This window comes from Vulpes lagopus, chromosome 21, assembly GCF_018345385.1.
Source record: "Vulpes lagopus strain Blue_001 chromosome 21, ASM1834538v1, whole genome shotgun sequence".
In the NCBI taxonomy this organism is placed as follows: domain Eukaryota; kingdom Metazoa; phylum Chordata; class Mammalia; order Carnivora; family Canidae; genus Vulpes; species Vulpes lagopus.
The window spans coordinates 39,949,432-39,970,365 of NC_054844.1; the positions used below are offsets into that span (position 1 = coordinate 39,949,432).

Here is a 20,934-nt window from a genome sequence, read left to right on the forward strand (position 1 = left end):
TTGTTCAGCAAAAACACCTCACAAATATGGGAAAGTATTAACAACCAGTGAATCTAGGTGAAATTGGACTACTCTTGCAACTTTAAACCTACAGGAAGGTTAAAAAAATTTTCAAGATAACAATTAGGGAAGGGCACCTGGCTGGCTCAGTCAGAAGAGCATACTACTCTTGGTCCTGGGGTCATGAGTTTGAGCCTCACATTGGTTATAAAGATTACTTAAATAAGTAAAACTTTAAAAATAAAATAACCATTTGGGAAAATCCCAGTTCAGAGTTTTAATGCCAGCAGGAAAATACTACAAATGAGGAAAGTGACAATGTACTGTGGTTCCTCTAAATCTCATGTTTCCCACAGAGGTGGGGTGAGGGGGTGTGCAACAGTGAGTATTCACTCAAGAGGCTCACTGAATGCTAGGTGCGGCCCAGCATACGCACTGAAAAATATTTATTTAGAAATAATTTGAGGGGCAACTGGGTGGCTCAGTCAGGTAAGAGGCCAATTCTTGATTTTGGCTCAAGTTATGATCTCAGGGTCCTGGGATCCAGGCCCCCCCCCAACACACACACCATGAATCAGGCTTCCTGCTCAACAGGGATCCTGCTTCTCACTCCCCCTCTACCCCTCCCCCTGCTTGTGCTCTCTCTCTCTCTTTCTCTCATAAATAAATAAAATAAGAAAGAATTTGATATTTGTCATTTTCCTCTACCCATGAGATTTGTCATGGAAATTTTCAGAATTTTGTCAGACTTAAATTTTGTTATAGTTGAATTGTTTCTCACTGCACAAGGATCGTCATAATCTTTTTCATGCGTAGGGCATCTTAATGCCCACACACCCACCAAGGCAAACAGCCTGGGAGCTGGGAGGCAGGGGAGCCTGGGAGGAAGGCAGGCAGGCACTCAAGGGGACTGAAAAATTGTAGAAAGCCCTTTGGAGCTGGGTAGCAAGGTAGGCAGAGAGCCCGAGTCTGGGAATCCGGGGATAAAGCTAGCTGCAATGTGAATGGAAACTTTATACTCCAGTCTACCCCGGACTGTTTTATGGTTCATGCATTGTCATTGTTTATTTTCTTTTTGTTCTTCCTTAACATTAGGTAAAGGTTTTTGTTTGCTTAAAACCAATGTGAGCCTCTCTCAACCATGTTGAGAAGATCCAGGACAAGGGAATTATGCTCCCTCTGGGGGCAAAGCTCTAAGGGGAAAAGAGAGCCTTCCTGAGCTGCCCCCATAGCCAGTGTGTTTTGTCAAAAATTTGTCCACATCCTCCTCTCTTCCCTTCGCTCCTCCTGGCCTTTCCCTTCTCTGTCTCACCCCGCCACCACCTTTTTCGTTCCCGGTGTGGTGGATTGCATGAAGCCACAGAGACCTGGATGCCAATAGGTTAGAATGTGACTTGGCCAAATCTCAAGACATACTCATCCTTTCCACAAATGTTCATTAATGCCTAGTTGGCATTAATGGCACGTTTATAGGGACTGAGGATACATTAGTAAGTTAAGAAGACAGACAAGAGGGGCACCTGGGTGTGGCTCAGTGGTTGAGCATCTGCCTTCGGCTAAGGGCATGATCCGGGGTCCTGGGATCGAGTTCCGCATTGGGCTCCCCATGTGAAACCTGCTTTTCCCTTTGCCTGTGTCTCTGCCTCTTTCTTATAAATAAATTAAAAAAATCTTTTTTTAAAAAAGAATGTCCTTAGCAATTTTATTCATTGCAGACAAAATTGGATTCATCCTAAATGTCCACCAACAGGAGAATGGATAAATAAATTATGATATAATCTAACCATGGAATACTACACAGCAATAAAAAAGGGCAAACTGCTGATAAAGGCAACAAGGATGAATCTCAAAAACATAATGTTGTGGGCAAGAAGCCAGATACAAAAGAGTATACACTGTATGATCCTTTTGATATGAAATTCAAGAACAGGCAAATCCAATCTATGGTGATAAGAGACTGAATAGTCATTGCCTCTACACATGATTCATGCATAGGGCATCAATATCCATTGATACTATGGATATCATAGTATCCATAGGCTGGATACTATGATAGGGCCTGAGGAAAACCCCTGGGGTAGGCATGACTTCGTAAACCTTGACTTGAATGTGCTTACACAGATAGAGATACATAAGCCAAAAATGTCATTGTTATCATTTAATACTTGTGCATTTTACACAATTGTTATATCTCAATTAAAAAAAAAATTTAAAGACGGGCACCTGGGGGGTTCAGTGGTTGAGCATCTGCCTTTGGCTCAAGGCGTGATCCCAGGGTCCTGGGATCCCTTCCCACGTTGGGCTCCCTGCAGGGAGCCCCCTTCTCCCTCTGCCTATGTCTCTGCTTCTCTCTCTCTCTCTCTCTCTCTCATGAATAAATAAATAAATAAATAATAATAATAGATAATAATAAATAAATAAATAAATAAATAAATAAATCTTTTTTAAAAATTTAAGAAAAAAAAATCCAGAAGGATTACATAAAAAGTATTCATGGTGGTAATTTCTAGGTGGGGGGAATAATGTTTGGATTTATTTTATCTTGTTGTTCCTCTGTAATTTTATTTTCTTTTTCTTTTTTTAAAAAAAATTATTTTCTACAACACATAAGAACTCCTGTAATACTATTTCTTAAACTGCATTCCAAATAGACGATAATATTATTCATGCTGTCTGGTGAGGAGGTTGGGGGGGGGTCATGAGATGTACTGGCTGCATTATTCCTAAAGGAGAGAGGGGTGTGGCCACACAATTTACAAAGGAATGAAGTCCTAATCACTGTGGCATCCGGGCGGGGGCTGCTCAGGGGAAGCCCGCAGCCCAGAGCCAGGGACGGGTCAGAGTGGAACCAAGCATCCAGCCCACACAGTGTAACGGAAAGAACCCAGGATGTAGAATCTGAAAGATCTGGGTCTGAATCTCACTCAACCATGGACTGATTGTAACCTCTGGGAAGTCATTGGCCCTCAGAAGTGGAAAAGCTAAGAGTGGGTCACAGGGCATGGACCAAAACCCAGGCCATGACTCTGTACGGGTTCTGTCCACCGCCTGACAAGAACAACTAACTTTTTTTTTTTTTAAGATTTTATTTATTTATTCATGAGAGACACACAGAGAGAGGCAGAGACACAGGCAGAGGGAGAAGAGGCTCCCTGCAAGGAGCCCGATGCGGGACTCGAACCAGGATCCTGGGATCATGCCCCGGGCCCAAGGCAGACGCTCAACCACTGAGCCACCCAGGCGCCCCACAGCTAACATTTATGTAGCAATTTTCATTTATGAAACAGTTGTTCCTGTCGATTCTCACAGCACCCCAGGTTAAGTGAGCACTGTCCTTTCCCCGCTGTAGAGGTAGAAAACAAAAAACAAAAAAACAAAGCCCCCTCCCTCTGTTTCAGAGATAAGTGGTTCGCCCACAACTAGTGAGGGATGGAATTAGGATGTCCCTCTGGTTTTCAGACTCCAAGTCCCATGCTCTTCGCAGGGCATGAGCCAGCCCGACCCCCCACAGCTCTGGATTCTCCATTCTCAGCAGGATGTCACTTCCCAGGGAGGGACGGAGGGCTGGGCCCCAGCATCCCCCAGTGACCCAATACCCTCACTGGTGCTGACTCCAGGTCAAAGAAGGCCCCAGACTCCCTCTGGCTCGGGGTTACCCAGATGCACTCCTGCCCTCCAACGCCTGCCCACAGTCGCTTGGGGGGACAGTCTCCCAGTGTCACTTCCCAAGCCAGCCCCAGGTGGCCGTCCCTCCTCGCTCTGCCCGCCCGATTCCTGGCGGATCAGGCCACAGCTCTTGGCCGGCCATCTCCCCCCTGCCCAGGGGCTTCTCCCCGGGGCCTGAGTCCCCAGGCCTTGCTCTCCTCCCCCCAGTCCCTGCCTCTCCCTGAGCCCCTTCCGCAGCCCCGAGCCTGTGAAGCAGCAGGGAGGAGCCGGCAGAGGCCGCGGTGGGCACGGGCAGCAGCTGCGCACAGCTCACACGGCGGCTCTCGTCAATAATTCATTCCCGGGGCGGCTGCAGGCGCCAGGCCCTGCTTCTTTCGGGGTGGCCAGGGCTACCCCGCTCAGATGCTTAAACCGGGTAAGCAGGAGGGTACCTGCAGAGCCCTCCCCAGGCCTCTCGCCAGCAGCCCCACCTCCTAAAGGGCGCCCCGAGTCCCCTTTGTCCCAGACTTTTGGAAGCCCTGGGAGGTTTCAGCTGCCCCTGCTTGGGGACTCCTCCCCAGTCTCCCCCACCCGCCCCAGCAAAGAGCCCTGACCACTTAGGCCAGTAATCTGACTCAAACATCTCGGAACACCTCCCAGGGATTCCCACCCCCACCCAGCTCTCTTCAGCCCCAGCTTCCCTGGCCAACCTCTGATGTTTACAAAGCTTGTAAACACATGGGAGTGAAGGAAGGACTTGCGCTGGCCCCTTGAGCAGTGCTGTGATTCAGAGTCCTAAAGTATTTAGGGTTTGGCAAGAGAAGGAGAGAAGGCCAGTGTAGTGGAGGCCAGGCCCCCCCTTTCCAGGCCACCCTAGGGATCCTGCTGCTAATACCCTTCCTCCACCTGGGGCAGCCCTACAGTTCTGCTCCTGTCCCCACCTCTTCCCCCACTCCAGTTCATCCTGGGAAATTGGAATCACCAATCACATGCAGTGTGAGGGGAAACTGAGACCGAAGACTAAAATAAACACATATCAAGCACCTACTACATGCCAGGCTGAGCCTGGGCAGCAAGAGAATGAGAGCCCAGCTTCTCAGCACTCTCACCTTCCCTCCTTCCCGGGTGCCAGAAGGAACCCCCAAATGCCCAGAGCAGTCACACTGCCTGTGCCAGAGCTGGCAAGAGTTGGGTCTTTAAGCCATAGCTGAGAGCTCGGTCCCTCCAGAGAGGCCCAGTGTGGGAAAGAAGGTGCAATCTTGCCGGGCACTGTCAGCAAGAAACTCTTGAGACATATTTATAGCAAATGCTGCGTCAGGGGCTGGAGACTAGAAGTGCCTAGACGCATCAAATATCACCATGGACCTAGAGATGGAACCCAGAAAAGAAGACAGAGGTTGCAGCAAAAGGGATTGAGGTTGCATGTTGGAAGAACTTCCCCAGAGTAATACACAGAATTGGCAGTGGGGATTCCCTGTGGCAGCTACCTCCACAGAGCTTTCTCAGAAGAGCTGGGGAGACCTTTTTTTTGGTCTCAATAGAATAGATATAAAGGGATGGAGATGGTGATATTTGTTCGCTATCCCCATGATACACAGACTTTCAAATGCCAGGGCCACCAAGTCTAGTTGTGCAGGTTATGCCTTGCTGGGGAGGCAAGCGGTAACTGAAATCCAACTCTAGATCAGGAGGGCGAGCCCCTGGCACAGAAGGTATCTGCACAAAAACTAGCCAGAAGGGTTAATGGAGGGGATCCCTGAGTGGCTCAGTGGTTTAGCGCCTGCCTTCAGCCCAGGGCATGATCCTGGAGTCCCGGGATCGAGTAGGCATCAGGCTCCCTGCATGGAGCCTGCTTCTCCCTCTGCCTGTCTCTGCCTCTCTCTCTGTGTCTCTCATGAATAAATAAATAAATCTTAAAAAAAAAAAAAGTGTTAATGGAGGCCCTGCCAGGTATCTTGAGGTCCTGAGGCCCTGGGCGTCTGGAAGTCACAGAATACGTGAGCTAAGCCCAGAGAGAAGGGGTCAAGGCTGCCTGTGAAGCCCCGATGTGCCATATGTGGGAGCTGAGGACCTGAAGGGCCCAACTCAGGAGTTGCTCCCAGAAGCGCATCCGGTCTAGGGTCCCCCTTTAGCAAGGTGCCAGACGCTGTGAGGTCAGAGCCAGAGATGGGGGACCCAAGGCCGGCAGAGCTAGGAGCAAGAGGCTGTGCGGCCAGGCCAGTACGGGCCCAAAGTACGATGATCCTGCTAGTCATCTCACACAGACGGGTGGGGAGAGGACAGTTCTGGGGGCCTGCAGGCTGGGCTCCCAGCTCTAGCTCTGAGGTTCCTATCTTCTCCCTGTGGCAGAAGGGAGAGGGGTGTGGTCGGGCAGCTGGAATGAAAACAAGAAAAAGTGAAGAGTGCAGAGCTGGCCCGATGCACCCCAGAGTCCCTCTGATAGGCTCAGAGAGAAGCCATTGATATTTCTATTTTAAAATAAGGGGTGGAGAGAGAGATGGTGTTCTAGGCAGTAGGTTCTGGGAGGGTGGAGGGAGGAAGGGGGGGGGAATGGGGAAGCCAGGGACAATTGCTTGCCTTGGCCAGCACCCCCACCCCTCCTCCCCATATGGAAACTTAAGATGCCCCAAGGCCCAGAGGAGCCAGTCCATTAGCTGTGGTCAGCAGGGGTGTGTGTGTGCTGGGGGCTCGCTCTCCCTCCAGGTCTCACTGCCAAATGAAAAGCAAAGCTCTCTGCTCCCTCTATTAAAGCCCAAAAACAAAACCTATAAAAACCTCCATGCACACTTTAATAACACACACACACAACCTCTTTATCTCCTCTGAAAAGCTGAAGCTGAGTAACTTGGGGGTAGGTGGGGGGTCCGAGATCCTTGCACCCACTGGACTAGACCACAGAGGGAGGGGAGGCGGCGCCCTGCAAAGCACTTTCCAGGTTAAGTCCAGCCTGAGGAGGAGCTAGGGGCGGAGAGAGGAGAAATTGGTTCTCCCCTGTTTAGCTCCCTCTGGAATGGGGGCAGGTGGACGGTCAGCTGAACAGAGAGGGAAGGAACTCTTCCAAGATCCCTGGGGGGATGGGAGGATTGGGGGAGGGCTTCCAGGAGCCCCCAGGGGAAGAGAGTCAAGGGAAGGGCTGAGGAGGAAGGTAGAGCCCCTCCATCCGAAGGGGACGAGTTCTAACTGGTGTGAGGGGAAGTTAGGGACGCCCGCCACTCAGCATCAGGGTGCGTGGGTCTCCTCCAGGGGTTCGCCGCCCCCTCCCCTTTCGAGCCGGTCTTTGGTACAGAAGAGTCCAGCCTGGGTGCATTGGGGGTGTGGAGGGACCAATGAGAGGCTGATCCGCTTAGACGGGTGCAGGGAGAGCGCTGGCTGGGGCTACACCCCCGCTCCCCCTTCCCCCGCCAGAACTTGGGCCTGTCCTGTTTGACGTGCCCGCCGGAGGGGACGGAGGGGGTACCGACCGGAGCAGCTGTACTCCCCGCGGCCCAGGCCAGGCTCGCCGGGGGCGCCCCTGGAGACGCGCATGGAGGTAGGAGCCAAGGCCCCAGGGGAGCCGAGTGTCTCAAAGGAACCCCAAGGGGGTGGAGACCGAGTCCAGGCTGGAGCCCGCACGGCGGGGCGGAGGGGGGACCGCAGTGCTGGGCCAGGAGAGCAGCGGGGCTCGCCCCGGCGTCCGTGGGGGGCTGGGTCCCCGCGGCTCCGGCCAGGGCAGCGCCTCCTGCTGGCCGCCCGGCCCCAGCCCCAGCCCGCCCCCGGCCCGGACCCCCGCGGGCGCCGCCGCCTGGAGGGAGCCTAGGGGGCGCTGCAGCCGGTCGGACCCCGCGAGCCGCAGCCGGGACCGAGGAGACACCGTGGAGGCGCCGGGGCGGGCGCGCGCGCTGCGGCCACGGGGCCCGGGTGGGGGTCGGCGGCCGCGCGGCTTCCCCGGGACGGAGGGGGCGCCTCGCCGCGCACGGGCGCTGCTCCCCCCGATCCTTCTCCCTGCGGGGCTCGGGGTCGAGCGCCGCCGCCCGGCTCCCGGGGCGCACGGCGCAGGGGCCCGCGCGGACCGGAGCCTCCGCCTAGAGCCCCGGAGCCCGGGCGGCCCTCGTGGCCGCGGCGGTGGGAGCTCGGGGTCCCCGCCTCGTCGGGGGGGGGGGGCTTGAGGAGGGAGGGGAGGCGAGACGTGCGGATGGAAGGACAGTGGGAGGCGCGCAGACAGACAGAGGACGCGGACCTGGACTGGAGGAAGAAGAGGCGGAAACGGAGAGAGCGGGGCTGAAAGGCGACGGGAGAGGCAGTGACAGAGGCGGCGAGGAAGGGAGGGAGAGGGAGGGAGAGGGAGGGAAGGAGGAGGGAAGGGGGAGGGAGCCCGGGAGAGGGACGCGAGCCGGCGGCGAGCCGGGCGGGCGTGGGGCGAGGCCGGGCGCGCAGGCGGGAGCCGGCGTGCGGAGCGGCGGCCGGTCCTGCTCCCGCCTCGGAGCCCCGGGCCCGGGGGAGGGGGGCCGGCCGCTAGCCCGGTCTATGTCTTTTTCTGACTCCAGTGCAACCTTCCTGCTGAATGAGGTAAACGCGGGGGGACCCCTCCCCAGTGGGTGGGAGGGGCGCCCCGCTCCAAGCTAGGAAGAGGGCCCGCACCTGGAGGAGACGGCAGTGATGGGGAGGGGGGAAGATGCAGGAGGTGAGGCCGAGGGTGGACGGGGTGGGCAGGAAGGGAGGGAGCGACCAGGGCTGGCGGCTTCGGAGCACTGGGATTGGGAGGGGAGGGGAGGGGAGGGGAGGACTGCCTGGGGAGCCAGGTAAGGGGCTTAGATGAAAAGACGGAGAGGAGAAGCCTCCACTAACCCCCTGGTGCTCCTCTCTAGGCTCCCTGAGGGCAGCCTAGCAGCTGGAGTGCTGCGGGTGGTTGGCCTGGTGCTGATCTTAAAGACTGCTGGGGAAAAGGACTTCTCAGGACTGGCTCCTGACTCAGTTTCCCCATTCACTGTAGAGGGATTAGGATCTGTCCAGCTTCCTGTGCACTTCTAGGAGAAGCTGGAATGTCTTCTGGAGGCTCCCAAGAACTCCAACTCCCAAACCTGGTTGGTTATTCAGGCTCCCCCCCTCTCCGCGCCCCCCATGTCCTGCTTCCATGCCTTGGGTACTGGCCAGCTGCCAGTCTAACACCCAGAACGAGGAGAGCAGGAATCCTCTCCTCGAATCCGTTTTGTGCCCTCGCTCTCTCACCTTATGCTCAGCCATGGAAAAGAAAAGGGGTTGGGGCCGCGGATGTTGCCGGGCGTGTGGCTGGTTTCAGGACAGGAAGTTGGCAGGGGAACTGGAGCAGGCAGGTGTGGGTGAGATGAGAAATGGAAGGGGGCACTGAGTAGCGACACTGAGATAAGGGAAAGACAGCAGCTCTGAGGCTCCTGCAAGACCCAAGGGATGGATCCGGGGTTGAAAACCTTGAACCCATCCTCTGGGGGCGGTTGGCATGGCAACTCAGGCTTCAGAAGCAGACTAGGACACTACTGTCCCAGACGGGGACGAAGATAACAAGGTGTGTGAGGAAGGAGTGAAGCTGATGGCAGAGCCACCGTGTCGCTACCATCCTTAGGCCCCCGCGGTGGTGGAAAGAGTCCCCAAAGGAGAGACCAGGAGAGTAGATCCAGGGATGGGAAGAGAAGCAGATGCCTCGGCAGCTGTCTTCCCTGGAATCATCTTCCAGGAGAGAGCGCCCTGAAGGCCTTATTCTGTCACACCTCTTGCCTCTTTTCTGCCCTTCTGGAAAAACAGAAGGACCCGAAGTGGCAGGGAATAACAGAGGAGGATCAGAGGAATTCTAAGGAACTGGAAGAGGGCACGAAAGTGAAGAGAACAGTGTCTGGGAGCCAAGGCTACCAAGGAAGCCAGTGTGTAACCACCCCCCAAATGGTGCCGGACTCAGGGAGGGCACCGTGAAAGCCGACCGCCTCCCTCGGCCCTGCTTGCCAGGCGCTTGCCAGGCGCTTGCCAGGCGCCTGCCCGGCCTAGGGCTCCCACAAAGTTGTGCCAAATGCAGCAGGAGGAAGATGATAAGCAGAGCTGGGCTGCACCACTCACAGGGGTAGACAGACTAAAGCCGGTCTTAAGGTTAGGCCCCTTCTCTCCTTCTCGCTTGTCAATGGAACATGAACAAGTGACATAAAGGGGGAAGCCAGCTGGGTTGGGTGGTCTTCCTCTCTCCCGAGCGCTGGGCTTCTCCCATAGAGCTCCTCCAGCCGCGTGCACTTTGGTCTCCTGACTCCCCCTGTAGCTCAGGAAGGTAAAGCGATGAGGAGCAGATTCCCCATTCACTCTCCTGGGTGTGAGAAACTGGGAGTGGAGAAGGCCTGAGCTCAGAGGGGCTCCAAGTGGAACCCTCTTTCTGTCTCACCTCCTCCTCTGGCGGGGGAGTGCGGCAGGTGGGTAATCAACATTCAGAGGAACAGTGTTGCTCAGGAGATGGGAGAAAGGAGGGAGCTCAAATGGGTGGATCTTTGGGGAAGTTTATTCCTGATAAGGGCTGCTGCTCGGTCTCTAACCCCACATCTCAGTGCTCCCTGGAAGGAGACTGCCTGGTACAGCGCGGTACTGAGGCTCCAACCAGGATCCGGGCACCCCACCCCCATCCTTTCTCTAAGGAGGGAATCTGGCCTGACACTAGTGATCGGGTCATCTTGCCCTTCCTTCCCGCTCTCAACCCCAAGGCGGCCGGGGTCCCACCTTCTGTCACTGCTCCCACAGTCCCCCTACCTCCACCCTCCGGGTTCTTCCCTCCTCCCTTCAGGCTCCCCTAAAACAGCCCCTCCCTCTCCCAGTTCCCACGGATGCCTTGGCAATGCCTGGCACAGTCCTTGGCGAGGAAGGGAGGAAGGGAACCCCCATCCTGGCCAGACTAGGAGGGAATCTGCTCGCGCAACAGGTGTGGGGCGGCCGGACCCAAAGCCTCGCCCTTTGCGCGGGGTGGGCGACCTGGTCCTTGGCTGCAGGGTCCCAGCAAGGAGGGGGCCGAGCACCTGTCCGGGCCGGGGCCACTTTCACGGCAGTGGCCTGGGGTCGCCAAGCCCGTCCCTCCCCAGTGCCATCGCGGGGTGTGCCCTCGGAGTCTCGGGGCCGCCAGGGCCCAGGCCGGCCGCCCTGTCACCTGGGGCCCCTCCCCCGTCCGCCGCCCGTCCCCCGCCCCCGCGCTCCCCCGGTCTCCCCAGTTTCCTGTCTCCCCCTCCCTCCCCCGGCCTCGACCCCTCCTCCTCCGCCACCCGCCCCCCCGCGTCCCCGGCGCGGGCGCCCCCTCCCCTGCTCCCCTCCCCCGCGCCAGCCCTTTGTTTCCCGGCGGAGTATTTCCTGGGTTGCCGAGCGTCCCTGTCTCCGCATCCCTCCTCGCCCCGCCTCCTCCGAGCCTGGGTCCGCCCCGCCCGCAGTCTCTCCTCCCCTTCCTCCCCGCCGCCCCGGTGCCCCGTAGGTGCCCGGGGACCCACCTTCCCCCGGCCCCGCCCGCCGCCCTCGCCCCGCCGGCCGCGGGCCCCGCGGCGCCCCGCGCCCCGCGCCCCGCGCCCCCCGCCGCGCGCTCCGGGGAGGGGGTCAGGTGGGCGGGCACTATTGTTGTGGGAGCCGGCGCCAGCTCCCCGGCCGCGCTCGGGGTGGGACCGGCAGGGCTCGGGGGGTGGGGAGGGGAGCGGCGAGCGGAGCTCCGAGCAGCTGGTCTTCGCGGCTCGCTCCCTCCGTCGCGCTCTCGCTCCGCCGCCGCCCGCAGGGCTGCGGGGCTCGGTGGCACCTCGGGCGCGGCCCGCTGTCCTCGCCCCTGCTCGGGCTCCCCCCGCCCGGACTCCCCCATGTATGACGACTCCTACGTGCCCGGGTTTGAGGACTCGGAGGCGGTGAGTGCCCACGGTCGGGGGGCGGGAGTTGGGGCGACTCCTCTTCTGCCTCGGACCCTTCCCCCCGTCAGGACTTCGAAAAACGCCCCAGGGCAGGGGCAGGGCGTGCAGGGGGCGCTCCTGGAGAGAGGGGGACGCTCTTGCTGCCGAGGGCTTGCCAGGGCCCCAGCCCAGAGCAAGGGGCACGGGGTGTGTGCCCGGCGGGGGGAGCGAGGGGGCAAGGCGCAAGCAGGTGGCTCGGGCGCCCAGGACCGAGGGGTGGAGGAGGACTGAGGGCGGGAGGCCGCGGCGAGGCCGGCGCAGCGCCCGGAGCTCCCCAAGGGGGCTGGCCGGGCCGAACCCAGCAGTACCGAGAGGCCGGGCTCTCTGTCTCTCTCTAGGGGGGCGACAGCTCAGACCTCCTGTGCTTCAAGTAAAGGACAATTCCGAGAGTCAGGAACCAGCCCCAGAAGGATCGTAAACTTGGGGCCCTCCATTATTCCCCCGGTTGCCCGCGGGCACTGCCTTGCCTCCTCGCCCTGGCTGGCCCAGCTCCTCCGGCAGGCTGGCAGCTAGGCACCCAGCACATGGGTGGGCCAGCTGACTAAGCCCCATGCGTTCCCCGCCTCCTGCCGAGGCATCCTCAGAGCAGTGGGCTCCCAGCTGCTGCTCAGCGTGGAGGGCCTGGGGCTGAGGCCAGAGGGCCCAGGGCCTGGGGATGGAGAGGAAGCGCTGCCTCCCAGAACCAGGCAACTGATAAATATTTAATTCTCCTCTTTGCTTTTATCTCCTGACCCACTGAGACAAATCAGCTCATTAGGCAGTGATTCCCGGAGCTCAGAGAGCAGGGAAAGTGCCTGGAAAGATGGGGCAAGGATGGGGAGCAGCTTCTGGGTCCCTTGTCTCAAATATCCTGCATGAAGGCCTCCTCTGGAGAGGACCACTAGGTGGCCTGGAAGCCTCCCTGATAGGTGTGGAGGGTAGAGCGCTCTGGTCAAAAGGGGAGTATTTGCGTTTTTTTCAGACTCTTGCCAAGCCCAGGGTACAGGAGTTCTGGGGTTCCGAGTGGGCAGCTCTCCGTCCTTTTCTGGGACTGGGCTCCTGCTGGGCCCAATTCCCCATTGGGCCTCTGGGGCTAATTACATTGCAGCTAGAGCAGATGATTTGCAAGGCTCTGGTGGACACCTCTTTCTGACAGTTGAAGGGACAGCTGGCACGGCCCAGGGTGCCAAGGTGAGCTTGAGAATGAGCCTCTCTGAGGGGATGGGAGGGCCCTAGAATGTTCTTCCCATCCCCGGTGAGAAGGCGAGGGCTGTTGCAAGGTAAAGACTGACATGGGGATGGTGCCGGGGCAGCCTGCTGCCCCCTCGTCGGGCTCCGGACCCCTCACTGGTTCCTGGATCACCCTCCCCCACTTCCCTTTCTCTTGCCTGGCTCCTTGCTCTCCCTGAGGCCCCCTCTGAAGCAGTAGGAGGGAGATCAGGCTCTAAATAAATCCACCGGCTCATCTCCCTCCTCTCCTTCCCCCGTGCCAGGCAAGAGTGGAGCTGCAGCCTGCCCACACACTCACCAGGCAAGGGGGGCACCACCAGGGCACCGTGCCAACTCCTGGCAGCTCCAGAAGTACTGAGCCTCTGGCTGTTTTGGCATAACAGGGGGTGAGGGAGGCAAGACCCCAGAGCGCACTTGGCAGGGCAGCCCTGGCCTCCCAGGTGATACCAGAGCATGAGAGATGGCTGAGCTCTGGGGACTTGGGGATAATGGAGAGGGGGTTCCATTCCGAGCACAACCCATTAAACCTTTAGGGGGAAGATCCTGTCATTTCCGTCCTGAGGTGAGAGGCCAGGTGACCCAGAAGCCCCAGGCAGGGACATTAAGATTACTAAATTAGACGGAGAGTGTGGAGCAGAGGGTCAAGGTCAGACCCCTCCTCAGGCATAGGCCTGGACATCTAGGAGGCATCTGGTAGGTATTTATCAACGTGAGTGGTCATCCCGCCTTCTCTTGCCTCCTTCCCGTTGGCCCGTTCACTTCAGACAGCCATCTGCCATGGCTCGACCCCTGAAAGGAGGTCCCCCGCTCCAGCGACAGGCCAGAGGTTCTTCCCAGGGCTCAGCGGCTCTTGACCCTGCTGTCAAGCCAGCCTTATTTTGTTCTCAGGAGATGGGGACTAGCGGGCTGACTCTACTCCTCTGTGAAACGAAAGACTTTCCCCCTTTGTGCTACCTTCATGCCTTCCGTCTACCACAGACATTGTCTTAGCTTAGGCTCCAGGCCCCAGGGTTAACACCAAGCTGACAGGCGCTCCTGCTGCCGGTGGGGCTGGGGCACAGGGCCTGGGATATGTGAGCTTGTGTTCCCTCCTGCGAGTCTGGCTCCAGCTGCCTTCCGTGAGTGGTCATGCACGGTGAGCTGGAAGGAATGTTCCTCAGTCGGAGGATATTCTAAAACCCCTTCCCTACACACGCACAACACACTCCCACGTGGACCCCTCATCTAGACTCCGATCTTCTCTCTGCCGCCTGCGCCTCAGAACTGATGGAGGTACCTCTTCAGGCTTCTGATCATAAAGGGGAAACTGAGGCAGAAAACAAAAGATTCCCTTTCCCCAAGGCATCCTGACTTCTACCCTCCCGTCCTGAGGTCCAGCTTCCCTTGCTCATTTGTGCGTCCCCCGCAGGGTCTCCCTCACGGTGAGCTCCGCAGCCCTCCAAATGTCCCCCCCCTGCCCAAAGTCCTGTCCTGTGGGCAGGACTCGGAGACTCTCCTGGCTCAGGTTGCCAAAGACCCTGTCCCTACATGTCCCTACATCCGCAGGGTCCTCGGCTGGGTTGCCTGGAACTGCCAGGTCCTTTCTCTAGGGCTGATATCCCTTTGGGGAAGGGCTGGGGAGATGTAGGCCAGATGGTAGGCGTGGCCGAGCCTCACTGGGGCCCAGGGAGACAGCTTTGTGTTGCCTTCTCAGTCTGTGTCTTGTTTGCTGCCCACACCTGGCCAGTTGCCCCAGCAGGTGTGAGAGCAAAGAAAGTGGGGGTGGGGAGAGTGGAGAGGAAGTGACTTCCAGGAGTTGGCAGCTCTCTGTCCTCCTCTTCACCCTGCAAGGGTAGGCACTGGGGGGAGATGCGCTCTAAGGGGGTGTGGATGGCTCTATCCTGACACTCAGGACCAGTGCCATGCCAACCAGCGTCTCTTGACTGTTCCCAGCTGACTGTACTCCTGCCACGCATCTTAAAGGGATAAGGACCAGGCTGCTTTGCAGGCTGATGGGAACAAGAGGGCTGGGTCTTTTAGATTCAGAATCATCTCCAATATATCATCTTCAGCACATCTCCCTTCACTCTGCCCCAGAGGCCAGGGTAGAGGGGAGGAAAGGAAGGAGGAAAGTGAAAGCTCTATTCAAAGCCGCAGTATTAATAGGCTTGGGGGGAGGGGCCCAGATCCTAGCACATATGGATTGGGCTGGCTTTCCTGCAGCCCCAGAGGCACTGGGCCCTTCTCAGGGAGATGGAAGGGACCACTGGGGCCCAGCCGCCCATGTGGACGTGGACAGGCTAGGGTTAGTGGAGGCACGGCTGTCGGAGGTATGGGGTCTCTGTGGTGCCCCTCACACCTGAGCCCAGGGGTCACAGCCTCTCCCCCATGCCAGGGTTCAGCCGACTCCTATACCAGCCGCCCATCCCTGGACTCAGACGTCTCCCTGGAGGAGGACCGGGAGAGTGCCCGGCGGGAAGTGGAGAGCCAGGCTCAGCAGCAGCTTGAAAGGGCCAAGGTATCAACTTGGGTGGCCAGGCCAGGCCAGGCTGGGGTGGAAACTTGTGGTTGGTCCTAAGTCCCCAAGGGTCAGTGGGCAGGATGCTCATGAGTGTGCAAGAGTATGTGTGTCCTGGGTGTTCCGTTGGGGCCTCCGCCCTCTACTAATGGGGCACTGAAGTCAGAAGGGATGCTGGGAGGCCCCCCTCATTTGTGCTGACGGCCAAATTCCCTAGCACAAACCTGTGGCATTTGCTGTGAGGACCAATGTCAGCTACTGTGGCGTACTGGACGAGGAGTGCCCAGTCCAGGGATCTGGAGTCAACTTTGAGGCCAAAGATTTTCTGCACATTAAAGAGGTGACCAACCCCAACCCCAGAAAGAAGCCACCGATATCCCTGCCCTAATGCTCCTGCCCGAGCTCACATGCCTCTTTCTTCGTGTTAGTCTATAAACAAGTCCCCAGACTCCTCAACTCTTACCCAGAACACATACCCGTACACCCCTTATCTAAAACCTGATCGGCAGGGCCCCCATCCTTCAGAGACCTGGCTTGGGCCTCAGTCTCCATATGCATAAAGTGAGCAGTCAGATGAGTTGCCTCTTAGGTTCCCCGTGACAATAGTGATGCCTCACACTGAAATCTTGGGTGGCTCCGCCCCGACTGCCCTTCCTGCTGTTGCCTTCTCCTGCCCCCTTCCTTTTGTGCTCCCTTCCTCAGACCAGGTCTCTGAATGCCTCCCTGGCCTCCTTCACATTGAGGAGCCGGGACTGAGGCCTGGGTGCCTCCTCTCACCACCCCTTCCCCCAGAAGTACAGCAATGACTGGTGGATCGGGAGGCTAGTGAAAGAGGGTGGGGACATCGCCTTCATCCCCAGCCCCCAGCGCCTGGAGAGCATCCGGCTCAAGCAGGAGCAGAAGGCCAGGTGAGAGCAGGGTTTGTGACACAGTAAACATACCCCCCAAACACGTGCACTTCACCCTGAGTACACGTCACCACAAGCACACTCGGACCCAGCCGCACACATTAGCGCCGTGCAAACACAGGAGCCAGCACACGCAAGTACATGTATGTCACACACACCCCTCCCTCACTAGCTAAGATGTAAGGAAACATCTACGACTATTAAATGGTGTGCAGGATGTGCACACACACAGAAGCCGACTGACCTCCCTCTCTGCCCTCAGGAGATCTGGGAACCCCTCCAGCCTGACTGACATTGGCAACCGCCGCTCCCCCCCTCCATCGCTAGGTAGCCTACCCCCCCCCCCCCCGCCCTGCCCGTCTTGGGGGGGTGGGTAACTAAGACACAGGGGGCGAGGGCTTGTTCCTGTGAGGTGAGCCTTGTGGGAAGGGGTTGGCGGAGGGACCAAAAGAGCTCCGAGAAACCCAGTGTCTCCCCTGGGGAAGGGAATACCGTGTGCCCAGGGCTTTTCCCCCTTCACCAACTTTAATCTTTTATTTCCTTTTCCAAAAAGCCAAGCAGAAGCAAAAGCAGGTGAGTCAAGGAAGGGACCTGGGCTGGGGGGGGCTCATGGCTCATGACTCACTGCTGTGGGGACAGGCTTCTGGGCCATCACTGTTGGAAAGGCAGGAGAACAGAGAAGGGAGGGAGCCCAGAACTTCTGAATCTGCCCCACACCAGTCAGGCATAGGACAGGTGACAGGGCCCCACGGTTTTGCCTGACCTCAGGTCAATTCTGCAGGCAGAGCATGTTCCCCCCTATGATGTGGTGCCCTCCATGCGGCCTGTGGTGCTGGTGGGACCCTCTCTGAAAGGTTACGAGGTGAGAGAAGGTCCCTGACCTCAAAGAGTTGCTTCTAACTGGGGCAGGGGCAGTGGGAGGGGGTGTCCCCCCACAGGAGTTCTGGGCGCGGAGGGGGCAGGCCTCAGGGCCGTGCCTAGGGATGCCGCCTCCCTCCATGAGGACGCTTGGTCAGTCCCATGCCTTAGCCCTAACCCGCCCTCCTCCCCTCCACCTCCCCAGGTCACAGACATGATGCAGAAGGCTCTCTTCGACTTCCTCAAACATAGGTTTGATGGCAGGTAAGCGGCTCTGGCCCCAGGTGGCATGAGAACCAGGGAGATCACCATCTCCCTCCAGATGCCTGTAGCGAGGACTTTTCCAAAGAGAAAGCTAGTGGGACCTGGGTAAGGAGAGGCCTAAGGCTTGAAATTTAGAGGTGGGCTGTGATTCCCGCCCCCACCCAGGATCTCCATCACCCGAGTCACCGCTGACCTCTCGTTGGCAAAGCGATCTGTGCTCAACAACCCCGGCAAGAGGACCATCATTGAGCGCTCCTCCGCTCGCTCCAGCATTGGTGAGAAGTCCCGGTCTCCTGCTTCTCGGCCCACTCAAGCGTTAGTGAGACCCTTCCTCCTACCTTTCTCTTCCCTGGCACCTTGCAGTCCTGTCCAGCTCCTCTACCTGCCCCAGCACCGGCAAGAACCACCGCAGCCACCCCAGCTCCCGGTCTCTCTGCTTGCCCGGGCCTTGAGGAATACCCTCTCCCTCCAATTCCTTCCCATCTACCATCTGGGAGTGCCCACAGCCCCGCTGGAGTAAGAAGTAGGAGGAGCCCCAAGGTGAGCATCACGGCTCGCTTGCTTGCCCCCTCCACAGCGGAAGTACAGAGTGAGATTGAGCGCATATTCGAGCTGGCCAAATCCCTGCAGCTGGTAGTGCTAGATGCTGACACCATCAACCACCCGGCACAGCTGGCCAAGACCTCGCTGGCCCCCATCATCGTCTTTGTCAAAGTATCCTCACCAAAGGTACATCAACGGTGGTGGCGGAGGAGGCCCACAGGGCTGCCCTCCCATGAGGCGGTACAACTCTACTTGGTCCCTGCCCCAGGGGTCCTGAGTTCCCTTTTCCTGCTGCCCCTCTGTCATCCTCACTGGCTACTGACACCATATCCCAAGCGGGGGACATGCCCGGTTCTTTCTAGGCCCAGCTCTGCCCTTTCCCCTCAGGTCCTCCAGCGCCTCATCCGCTCCCGGGGGAAGTCACAGATGAAGCACCTGACTGTACAGATGATGGCATATGATAAGCTGGTTCAGTGCCCACCGGTGAGTGCCTGGATCAGCTACTGCTGTGCCCGCTCTTGCTTTTCCAGGGCTGGGGGAGTGATGGAGATGGAGGGGGGTGCTGCTACTGAGAGGAAGCCAATCTTTCCCCTTTTCCTTTCCTCCCTAGGAGTCATTTGATGTGATTCTGGATGAGAATCAGCTGGAGGATGCCTGTGAGCACCTGGCTGAGTACCTAGAGGTTTACTGGAGGGCCACCCACCACCCAGCCCCTGGCCCTGGACTTCTGGGCCCTCCCAGCGCCATCCCTGGACTTCAGGTACCCATCTCCAGTTCTCAGGCTAAGCCAGCCAAAGCACTGCCCCCTCCTGGCCCAGGGGACTGCCCTTGGCCTCCAGCTCGAAGGCCGAAGGATTGCAGATCTCAGCTGTGCTGTACAGAGCTAGGGCAGATGGGCATAGAACTTCCTGATGAGAGGGGGAGGAAATCAATGAGATGGGTAATCTCAGGTTACTTTTCTGGGCTCACTCTTTGTTTTAGTCTGTCTTGAAGGCAGAGCCTGAATTTTGCAGGAGTCCAAAGCTCCAGTTTTCCAAGTCTCAAGTGGAAGATGCTTCTCCCTCCTTGCACCATCTCCTGTATCCAGGAACTGAGAAATGAGGGGGGAAGAATTGCCCCCACCCCAACACACACACACCAGGGAGGGGAGGGAGGCCAAGGCGAGGTTGGCCCTGTCTACTTAGAGCTGTTGTGTTGTCCCCAGAACCAGCAGCTGCTGGGGGAACGTGGCGAGGAGCACTCCCCCCTGGAGCGGGACAGCCTAATGCCCTCAGATGAGGCCAGCGAGAGCTCCCGCCAAGCCTGGACAGGGTCTTCACAGCGTAGCTCCCGCCACCTGGAGGAGGACTATGCAGACGCCTACCAGGATCTGTACCAGCCTCACCGCCAACACACCTCGGGGCTGCCTAGTGCTAACGGGCACGACCCCCAAGACCGGCTCCTAGCCCAGGACTCGGAGCACAACCACAATGACCGGAACTGGCAGCGCAACCGGCCCTGGCCCAAGGATAGCTACTGATGGCCTCCTGCTGCCCTACCCTGGCAGGCGCAGGCACAGCTGGCTGGGGTGCCCACTCCAGGCAGGTTGGAGTTAGACTGGCATTAGGCTGGCACTAGGCTCAGCCCCCACAACCCCTGCCCAGCCCCAGCTCCAGGGCTGCCTGTAGTCCCAAGGTTCTGGGAGAAGCAGGGAGCCCCCTTACCTCCTGGGCACAGTGAACCCCCTAGGCTCCCATTCCAGGTACTAGCTGTGTGTGCTGCACCCCTGGCACCTTCCTCTCCTGCACAAGAAGCTGCCCCACCGGGCAGTGCCCTCAGGCCAGGAACCCCTTCGCCAGGGGCCTTCCCACCAGACTCAGGGAAGGGATGCCCCCTCAGAGTGACAAGAGGGTGGGGGTGCGGGCAGCATGGCACGAGGAAGAAGCAAGGTCCCCGAGCAGGCACAAGTCCTAACAGTCAAGGGACTTGGGGGTTGTGCTTTGGGGTTCGAGGTCCGCCACTCACCTCACTGCCACACGTTAGAAACGAGACAATCAAAGCCCAACAGGGTGACACTCCTGTCCATCAGCTGGGGTGGGGCATCCACACACGAGGCTGGAGCAGCAGGCAGGCTAGGCTGGGGCCAAAGGCCTCGCAGCTGAAGCTCCCAAACGGTTCTCTTCACCTACTGGGGAAGCTTCTTAACACCTGACAGCGCCAGAGACAGGAGCATGGTCAAGCCAAACGGCTGACAGGAGCCAACCTGGATTGGGGGTTTGGGAAGGGAGGGCGTGTATAGCAGAGAACATATGGAACAGCTTCGGGGGCCTCCTTGCCCCCCTCATTCTTTCGCTCTTGCATCCAGTCATATCTGTTCTTGGCCCTCATGCCTCCCGGGGCACATGGGCCCAACTTTATTCGCTGATTCATAAACTGCTGCTTGTTAAGTTAGGGTTAGATGGGGAGAGAGAGGACGCAGTGGACAGCCCCCAAAGGCCCTGTCTACCCGACTACCCTTGCCTTATGGCTCTAGTGTGTGACCTACAGAGCATGTTCCACAAGACCCCCACCTCACTGTCATCACTAATAAACACCATGCACAGTCCTGCAGGCTCCTGTTCTGTGTGTGCTGGCTCAGGTGACCAAGTGTGTCACTGGGCAGTCCAAGCCTGAAGGAAACAAGTATCCTGGCCCTCTCTCTCATGGAGGAGTCACTGACTGGGATGGGAACAAGGACAGAGCTGGGGGAGGCACTATGCTCCCAGGTGCTTCCTCCTACCCAGGTGCCGGAAGACAACATCTCAGAAAGGACCTGCTCTGAAGGTGGGGAGGAAAAGGCTGAGGTACAGCCTTACACTGTCCCTGCCTCGGGACAAAAAAGCCCAGGAGTCTGCCCAAGAGTTCTTGTAACTTGAACTCCATGTACTTGCCGGCTCTGCGGCCTTCTCCCCACAACTGAGCTCAGTGGGCCCCAGCTCACCACTCCTTAAAGCTCCCAGTCCCCAGCTCTGCCCCTCCCGTGAGCAGTGGGCTGAGCCATCAGGGAGCCACAAGCAAAGGTACCGAGGTCTGGGCATCCAGCACACTCCAGCGGGCTCCACCGTTGCCTCACGTGCCGGTTTCACGGCTGCTCTCC

The 20,934-nt window shown here is 58.3% G+C and overlaps 1 protein-coding gene across 3 annotated transcripts; it reads left to right on the top strand.

Annotated features, from left to right (window-relative positions):
- Positions 1-6,766: 6,766 nt before the first annotated feature.
- CACNB3 (calcium voltage-gated channel auxiliary subunit beta 3) lies at positions 6,767-20,403 on the top strand. 3 transcript variants are annotated; one of them, XM_041736239.1, is made up of 13 exons: positions 6,767-7,174; positions 15,124-15,246; positions 15,464-15,586; positions 16,039-16,154; positions 16,417-16,481; positions 16,708-16,727; positions 16,936-17,016; positions 17,218-17,276; positions 17,442-17,551; positions 17,854-18,005; positions 18,207-18,302; positions 18,430-18,579; positions 19,024-20,403. In XM_041736239.1, exons 1-13 carry the CDS (start codon positions 7,169-7,171, stop codon positions 19,336-19,338), a joined length of 1,416 nt encoding a protein of 471 aa, XP_041592173.1. In that variant the 5' UTR covers positions 6,767-7,168; the 3' UTR covers positions 19,339-20,403. The 3 variants fall into 3 exon arrangements, with proteins under 3 accessions (XP_041592173.1, XP_041592172.1, XP_041592171.1); XM_041736238.1 differs by lacking the exon at positions 6,767-7,174 and adding an exon at positions 7,972-8,190; XM_041736237.1 differs by lacking the exon at positions 6,767-7,174 and adding an exon at positions 11,095-11,498.
- Positions 20,404-20,934: the final 531 nt, after the last annotated feature.

Bases quoted from the DNA above. Each gene is read 5' to 3' on its own strand.
- CACNB3 (XM_041736237.1), top strand. From the start codon at position 11,454: ATGTATGACGACTCCTACGTGCCCGGGTTTGAGGACTCGGAGGCG. The intron at 18,303-18,429 runs GTGAGTGCCTGG...TTTCCTCCCTAG, and splicing joins AGCTGGTTCAGTGCCCACCG to GAGTCATTTGATGTGATTCT. The intron at 18,580-19,023 runs GTACCCATCTCC...TGTTGTCCCCAG, and splicing joins GCGCCATCCCTGGACTTCAG to AACCAGCAGCTGCTGGGGGA.